A 9,140-nucleotide genomic window follows, 5' to 3' on the forward strand; every position below is an offset into this window, starting at 1 on the left:
TGCTGAAATGAATTCTCAAACTGAGATTTAAAACTGACAAATAAACTAAATAAATAGCACAGTATTTGGCTGCCCAATAAGCTGATATCCAAAATTGTGAATAAAACACCGCTGAACAAAAAAAATGTTGGATAAGATACATAATTCAGGTTTTTAAAACAAAATCATAAGAAGTTGTCTAAAGTTTTCAGATGAAGGCAACTATGAAGTACTACATGTCCTGTGTCTTTCTGCAACTAAAAAGGCAAAATGAAGTTTTAATTCTGGTACACAATACAAAGACAACTGCTTGTGTAAATCTCAGTGCAATAAATCTCACATGCGACAAATTCATATTACTAAACTGTCATAGCTTTCAGCTTATTGGCAAAGTTATGATTTATAAAAAAATAAAATACATCCCAGAGTGAATTTACTTTTCAATTAACAAGACAATCTTCTTATTTCAATCTAATTCTCCTTTCCACATTAGTCTTCCTTGAATAAATACTAAAGCAATATCACATTGAATTTCCCTTCCAAGTTACCATAGTGTAAAAAATAAAAAGAGAAGCTGATCTCTTCCATGGTGGTCAGTAATTATCCACCCTGTAGAGCATTGGCCAACCAAGCAGAACTCTACAAAAATACCACACCAGGCAACAGACAGAAGATTTTTGAAGTGTTCTACGAGCCCAAAAATCCACCAGAGATACCAGAGCCTGGTATGCAGAATGCCCAAAGCTGAAGTTGCAAGGCTGGAGATTACTCAATACCTTGAAAATGAGGGCATTTCTTTAACTTGCCTCACACACACTGAATTATCCTCTGAAGGCACCTATAGTTTTGGCTTTAAAACACAGGGGTATAGCCCGGGTTAGATAACTGAAGTGAGGAACAACGTGGGGCAGCTGTGCCATCTCTGTTGTGCTCATCACCTGAAGTGTCCCCCAGCACGTCCCAGTCTAACAGGAAGGGATCATTTTATAGGGTGCTAAAAGGCATTACGAGGTTTCCAGCTGGACAGGAACACTAGAGCCATCAAAGCCTGGAGGAGTCGTGCTCTGCCCTGATCCCACTCCTCAGCCAGAAAATCCCTGATACCACTCTAACAGTGCCCCAAACAGCTGCACAGATTTCTGAACAGCAGCAAACCCAGCCTTTTATTGTCTAAACTTCAGGTAAATCACATCAGGCTTTTTCTGAGAAGTAATTTTTCTTTTTAATACAACTTACAATTCTCTTTATTTTTTCTTTATTTCTTTCCTCTGTCCACACATGTTCCATCACATCCACACAGAGCATGGTTCTCAACCCACCTCCTCTTCCCCAGTTCTCTGTTCCAGTCAAACTAGTTCTGAGTCTAGCACTCAGTTTTAGCAGGTGCTCAGTCAGTTCCACTAGCTGACAAGTATTTTGGCTCACAGTAACAAATATTTAGTAAATGCCCAAAGGGAACAGCATCACTTATCCTGAAGCCATCAATTCAGTCAAGTTAAGAGCTTGAAATTAGCAGAGTTTTGACTTTTGGCACTGGGTTGAATATACAAACACTCATGATCGTATAAGACTATTTTTCTTCTTAAATCACTATTCACTAACCATCTTGGAACTTTTTTTTGCTTTCAAGAGCATCCCATTCTCCCCTTCCTACAACTCCCAATTAAAAAAAACAAAAACCACAAAGCCCACCAAAACCCAACCCAGCCTAGGTGGAAAAACCAGAAAGATAAAAGACTCTGTGTTAACATCCAACCAGGCAGTAGCAACAGCCCTGATTTACACTGCCTGAGAGGCCAGCTGTAAATCCAGTCCTGGAGCCACCCTCCTCTAACAGTGAGGCTGCCCATGGTCGGTCCTCCCTCCTCTTGCCCACAAGCTGGAAGCATTTGGCACAGCGCAGGTTATAACCCAAACTGACACTTGCACAGTGACTAATGGCCATCCCTTGTGACAGCACAACCCCGAGGCATCCAGCAGGTGAAAAGGAAAAGGTAAATGCTCTAAACTCGACTAAATAAAAATGTAACAGCGCAAAATTCGTTCTGGGTTTATAAACCACAAAGTAACGCTGAGCAGTGCCCACTTCAAATGATGCTGTAGTGCTCCCCACACAACACAATGGGACAGCTTCATTCCTTTAGGGGTCATCTTCAAAGAAGGAATTGTTTTTCCAGCTGAACAGAAACACTCTTTCACCACCAAGCTCCGTGCTGGTATGAATTCAGCTTTGTCAGTAGATACATCATCCACCAGTGCCACTGAACATCTAAAAAATACCTTTCTATTTTGTTAGATTTGCCTCTGACAGAGCATCATGCCCAAAATCAAGGATAGGACTGAATTTTTCCTCACACTTAGAAAAGATCACTGACTTATCAATTTTTCTTTCAGACCCTTAATCTACACCATCTTTTCACTTACCATAGGTCATGTTCCCAATGTCAGAGCAACATCTGCCTGGTTTGTGCTTTAACACAAGTGAGTGAAAGAACAATCACTTGTACACAACCTATCTAGATTCTACAGCATTCAAGTTCAACTGAGCCATGAAACAGATCTCTAATCAAGATTTATTTAAAAACAATGATATTACTATTTAAAAAAAAATGGGGATTTTTACTTATTATCTGAGTTTAAAGCTTTACCTGGTAACTGGTAGACTTGTTTGCATATGAAAATTGACATTTGTACTAAAACTTTCACATGGCTGAAGACATGTCTGTAAAACATTTGACAGCCCTGAGAGAGCTGAGGGGAAAGGAAGAAGTGGGAGTCTGCCAGTGAGGATACGCTGATGCTCTCCTGGGGTCCTCCTGCCCCTGGGAGGTGTTCCCAGCTCTGCTACAGCCTGAGACATCTCTCACAGCCCTCAGAGCTGGCAGCAGAGCCCAGCCCAGAAGATGCACAAGCTCCTCAAAGCCACATGAGCAGCTGCAACACCTACAGGCTGATCATTCCTGACACAGCATTTTAACTTATTTCCATAAGGAAACTGCAGGGCAATTTTTCCAGCATACCTGAGAGTTAAATAAATCCTTCAAACACTGAGCCTTATGATGGAATTAGCAGGATTTGTGACTTTGGCATCGATTGCGTTCCCTGCTGCCCACAAGTTTGCAGCAGCAGAGGTTGTGACAGCAACAGCCTTTAACATCTCAGGGACAGCAGCAGCCAGGCTTTGCATTATGGTCAAATCATTCCGTGTTCCCAAAGAACACAAGAGCTCCTGAGCACTACACACAAATGGAAATCACTTCAGTCCTACTAAATATTGTATAAAACATAAATCATTGAGTGTGTGCCAAGACCTGTCCTTCTCTTCTGCTATGTACTGAACAGAGAACACAGAAAACCCTTCAGAGATTTCACCTTTATTTTAGGAAAGGCACTGACTAAGCAACCGATTTCTGTCCAGAAATTATCACAGGATAAACAATTTCTAGTTTTCACAAACCAAACTATGCATGACAGAACTGCACTAGCAAGTATCAAGCAAGCTATCCTATCAATCACTTATTTTTAAGAGTGGCTTGGCTTGTTCTGTGATATCATTAAAGGCTCAGGTCTGCCCTTGGATGTACTCAAACTATTTTCAGTGTAGGACACTGCACAACCATCCAGAGGCAGAACTGTATGAAGCTGTAATAGAAACTTGAACAGAATAAATGGGAAACCTGTATAATGCAGATGCTTCACTTGCTGGCCCTGTCCCTTTCTCTTGCCTGAGTTAAGCTGGGTAAGCTCTGAACCTTTCAGAACCTTCAGCAAAGGCCTGGAATGTCCTGAATGCCAGCAAACAGAAGCAGTGGGCACAGAAGCACGACCTCTCTACAGAGCTAAGCACGGCAAGTCGAAAATATCCCACCTTGAAATTAAATGGGATGGGACAACACAGGTTTTTGTTTAGTGTGTGTTTTTAAAAAGGTCATTTCTCTCCTACAAGTCTTGGAGCAAGCCTTCACAGGAATGTTATTACACTGTAAATTGCTTGACCAGTCAAAAGCAGTGAAATATTACCCTCAGACTGCCATCCTCCAACTAAACAGGAACATAAATCAGCATGACTGTTGCTAGTATCATACAAGACTAAGACACTGGCTGATCCCACTAGCCTCACTTCCTAACCATTGGTTGCCTCGGGCTCTTGACTGTATAAATTATCCAGAAACATTAGCATTCTTTGTTGTTCCAGTGTGATTGGAAGAGTCCAAAGGATATTTCTGCATGCTGCTTAAGCAAAGGGTAAGCTTTGTGCAGTATCATGTGATCAACAAAAAATCCCCGAGTACTGCTTGCTTGTGGGTGGTGCAGAGGAACAAGAAGTGACTCACTACTCATAGTGGAAAATTTGGGGGGAAAATGTTTTAAATAGTCAGGAAAGCACAAAATGGCAAACCAAATGATTGGACTTCCTATACCCTATGTACTGGGTAACAAAACCATGTCTTTGACATGAGAATGATGCCCAAATGTATGAGAGTTAAGTGAAGCAATCGCTGGGTTTTGCTCCATTCTCATACTAGAGAGGGCCTCTACCTGTCCTGAATCTGCAGAGCCCTAAGGAAACTCAGAAAGAAACTGGAATAAGCTACCAAATTCCAGTATGACACAAAGGGGTCGGGGGGGGTAGAACCCAAAACAAGCATTTGGTGGAGCAAAAACTCTCTATTTTTATTCCTTCTTAAGATGCACAAATAAAACACTGAAAGAAACCCATATATTTGAGATTAATAGGCAGATATTTATCCATGTGCCACTCTGGTTGCTAAGAAATTTCCTCTCTACAGCAGTGTTGTATAAACAATAAAGCATTTTTGTCCACAAAGCAATTGTCTCACCTCACTGAATCAAGTGCCTCCCACTTCCATATCCCCTCTATACTGTTCTAATTCTGAGCTGTGAGGAAGCGCCCTTACACAAAGACAGTGCATGGATCTGGTTGGGCACGCTATTGTTAAACTTGAGCACATCAAGTGCAACGTGGGCCTCCTGCAGCATGAGGAGATTCAGCTGAGAGCCTGTACATTTCAGCTCACGAGCCATAGGTAAATCTGGGCAGAGGGGACAGCTCCTGTAATTAATTCCTTACTGCTACAGTCGTTTTCAGCTGGGGGAAAACCCACCCTGACAGCAACATTACAAACCTGCACATAGCCTAAACTGCAGCCGTGAAAAATATTACTATTTCCAGCTGGTTTCAAACAGCAGCACCTCAAAATTCACCTCAAAGACAGAAACTTATCTTCATACTGTGTCCTTTATCCTGGAGGATGATTCAGAAGATCTATACATCCACACAGAAAAAAAAAAAAATACCTCCAGTGTGGATGGCTGCAGCAAATGTACTGCAGCATGTTAAGAGTCTCCTAACGTGCTGGCTGGAACAGAAGGCAGTGGGTTTCTCAGTGCTTTTCATTATGTATAGTACTGCCGTGGCAGAGGAAAAAAAATAAAAAGAAAAGGGCAGGGAAATGCTGACTCTCGCCCAACCAAAAGATGCACATATGTTAGAGGAAATCTACATGTCGTTTAGGAAGCACATGCACCGCTTCTCTGAGCATATGAAGATTATCCAACCCCCCCTTAGGGGGATTTCACAAAGGCACACAGAAATACTACATGCCCAGGTTTCTGTAAAGGCAACTGGCTCCTTGATGTGTTCTTGAAAAAAAAAAAAAATCAGAAAATACAGCCAAAGACAAGAAATCATGGCAGGGCCTTATTTCTATGGAGCAGAGTACAAGGTGTCATTTATAAGGACACATCTTCAGAGCTGCCAAAGTAGCTGGCCTCTTTATCTGTCATTATGCCACAAACCATAACTATTTTGCTTTATACCTTGGAGAGAAACAGTGAGCCTGGGATCACACGGAGGCTCCTGACCTGAACAATGAGCAATGCAGTGCCTACTGAATTTTTCAGATCCTAGTTTGCTGAAGGGTTTTCTGCAGCTAAGACAAATCTACAGCAGGGAAAAACCAGGCTCCGTAATCTCAGCCACGTATTTTCCTAACAAAAGAAAGTTGCTAATAGCAGACTGCTACAGCTCAATTCTGTAAAACAGCTCACCGTTAAGAAAAAAGAGAAACACCGAAATACCTTATTTCTGTTAGGTTATCCCAGAAATGGATGTTTCAGAAGCCAAACATGTGACACAGTCCCAACACAAAGAAAAAAAATCTGCCTCTACACACATCCTTTTTAAGTACCTGCATGTAAAACTAAACTATTATGCTATGCTTTGCTATTAAACCAACGAGAAAGCTCAGCATTAAACCTCACATGATGGTTACAAACTATTTTCAACTCACGGACAGTTTGCATATCACAGTAACATAAGTAGGAAAGGAATGCACACCTTCTGCATCATCACTGCAATCAACTAATATCCAATTAAACATTCAATTGCTTTGCAAACCCCACAGCCGTGGTTACAAACGATATTTTACAATGTTAACAAATTACTCCGACAGCTACCAAGTTACAGGCAAGAACAAGCTCTTAATACTTCAATTACAAGGTAAGAAAATTAAAACAAAAGAACCCCTGTTCAGAATTTGGCACAGATCTAGATACCTTTTTCTTCCGATCCCGGGATCTTTTCCTGTGTTTTCTTTTTTTCTCAGTTTCTTCCTCAGCATTTATTTCTAAATCCCTGTTTTTCTTTAACTGTGATGCTGCGTGAGCCATAATGCATTAAAAATCCTTTACAACAACGCTCCCTTGTAAAAGGTGATTTCCTCGGGCACCTTTAGCCAGCCCTTACAGCAAATGTTCCAGTGATTGGAAGGAGATCTGTGACCAGAGCCAGGAACACATTCGGGATTCAGAGATCTCGCAGAAGCTTGCAGTCACTACAAAAACACATAGTTGCAGATTTCTTCCTGTACCTTTCTGCACCTGAAGCTTTGCAAAGCAGTGCAGCCATCGTAATGCATTTAACGTAATGAAAAAGACAGCTGGGACAGAGAAAGCTGTATTATGGCTGTATCCCCTGCCACCAGCTGGAAGTGTCTAAGTGACTCCACTGAAGGGGGAATGCTGAAAAGGAGCGCTTTCTATTTAAAAAAATTCCAGAACAATAACATATGCTGCATTGTTTTTTCTTCACTGATCTTCAAGCACGTTTTTAAAACCTACTTAAAAAATGCAGCGTTAGTGTTGTACGTCTCTCAGCTAGTTTTGTATAGTAAGCCATTTAACCTATAATGAAATGGAGCAGCTCCTACTTTAGGTTAACTGCTGATGGTGACAAAAAAAAATAAAATAAAAATTTCTTTTTACCATGGAGACTCTGACTGCATTATGTAGAAAACAATGCATGCATTGCCATATCTTAACAGTGTGTCCTTTATACCAATTTTTCAATTCCAATACATATTGTGAGAGAGGATTACAGAAAGCCCTGTTGTATTTTTTTCCCTTTTTTTTTTTTTTTTTAACATACTTATTACAACACATCACACAGAAAGAAAGATGCAATCACACTGGTGTGTGAAACAGGCATTTAATTCACGGGAGATTTTCTGGCACTGCTCATTTACGTGGTCAGAAAGGGAAATCGGCACTATTTCCATGTAGTTGGAAATGTACTTTTAAGCTTTTATGTCAAGACTTGCTTCAATCATCTTACTATTTTTGCCACCTGAGTCCTCAATGACTGCAGCTTTTGAATATTCATTATGGGAGGTAAAATAGCAGCAGTATTAAGGCCTGCAGGAGGATCTTTTACTGGGATGAACACAGAGCAAGCATCTAGTAAATAAGGAACCATATTTTTTCTGCACAAATATGAACAATCAGCATCTTGCCTCAAGACTGCTGTTTTTAACCTTTCCCAGTATTCCTAGCAGCATGCTTCACTGTAATGAAGATTAGCATTTTAAGGCAGTCTGATTTCTTTCAGATAAAACCCAAAACTCTCTCCAAGCGAAACCAGTGTATTTTACATGGTACTGGCATTTCTTTCCAGAAAGAAAACACCAGAATCTGTTGCAAAAATTAATTTAAACTTAAATTTGAAGTGCAATTAGCCAAAAAAGCCTGAATCTTCTCAGGGCAACATACAATCCAGAGATGTCTCACACGTCTGTAAATATTCTTCCCCTGAATTGAGAGGCATTTTTTGAATTCTGGTTGCTGAGGCCCAGCTGGCAACATGCTTTAGTTCTCACAAAACATCGCTAAAAGAAAAATAATCTTTTAAATCTCCCAAACAGAAACTACCCTGAACGCATCGTATGTTGTCCAAAGGGCAGCTGTTCATAGTGCACCGCTTGTCTCCTGTTCACAAGCTAACAAACCAGGTTTAAAAAGTTGTTCATTTTGGAGTGGTTTTTAAGAAATGCTCAAGGATGGAGGCCACAGCCGCGTGACCCCAGGGATTTTTGTTCCTGATGCAGTCAAAGCAGGGTTTCTGTGTGCAGGCAAAGCTCCTGTACCTGTACACCACCGTGTGACTCTCCAGACTCCCCCTCCACAACTGAGAGACTCCTGAAGCCTCATATGCTGCTGCCTTTGGAAAGCTGTGGGAAGAGGAATGCTGCACTTCCAGGCAATGCCTGGTTTGGAACCAGAAGCAGTAAACTGCCACTTCTCTATGTTCTAGAGAGACTTGAATAAACACATTGCTAAAGATGCAAACAGCACACCCCAAGGATGCCCAGAGCATGCTTTGAACTGCAAGGCACCACTGCAAGCTGCCAAAGGCCCCGCTCAGGCAGGCACCTGGACATTGGCCCAGCTCTTCAAGGATGCCCAGGGCAGCACTGAGGAGACTCTGCTCTAGCTCAGGAGCCCTACTGGAGAGAGGAGCTGGCCAAGCTACCGATTTATAGGGGCTGAGGAAGGTACCTCAACAAGGACAGCAACCTCAGGTTTTGGTGGGAAGTGAAAGACTACCTCACGCCTATTAAAATAAATAAAATAAAATAAAATAAAATAAAATAAAATAAAATAAAATAAAATAAAATAAAATAAAATAAAGGCAAAGAAAAAGCACCCAAAGCTTTACTTTCTAGCCTACAAGCTGCCCACATGACCTTGCCAGTTACCCTCTTGGAAGCTCAGATCTTTCTCTGTAAAATAAAGTTGACATTAGTTCCCCTGTCTGACAGAACGCAGTTATTAGCCCAGAAGTGCTTAGAAAATACAGCAGA

General features: G+C 41.2%; 1 protein-coding gene across 1 annotated transcript in view; it reads right to left on the reverse strand.

Annotated features, from left to right (window-relative positions):
• ANK3 (ankyrin 3) overlaps positions 1-8,019 on the reverse strand; it is a 196,558-nt gene extending 188,539 nt beyond the window's left edge. Inside the window, 1 exon segment of the mRNA XM_066324236.1 lies at positions 6,559-8,019. Within this exon segment, the coding sequence (XP_066180333.1) occupies positions 6,559-6,672 (114 nt within the window). The 5' untranslated portion in view covers positions 6,673-8,019.
• Between the last annotated feature and the right edge of the window lie 1,121 nt (positions 8,020-9,140).

This window comes from Sylvia atricapilla, chromosome 8 (assembly GCF_009819655.1).
Source record: "Sylvia atricapilla isolate bSylAtr1 chromosome 8, bSylAtr1.pri, whole genome shotgun sequence".
In the NCBI taxonomy this organism is placed as follows: Eukaryota; Metazoa; Chordata; class Aves; order Passeriformes; family Sylviidae; genus Sylvia; species Sylvia atricapilla.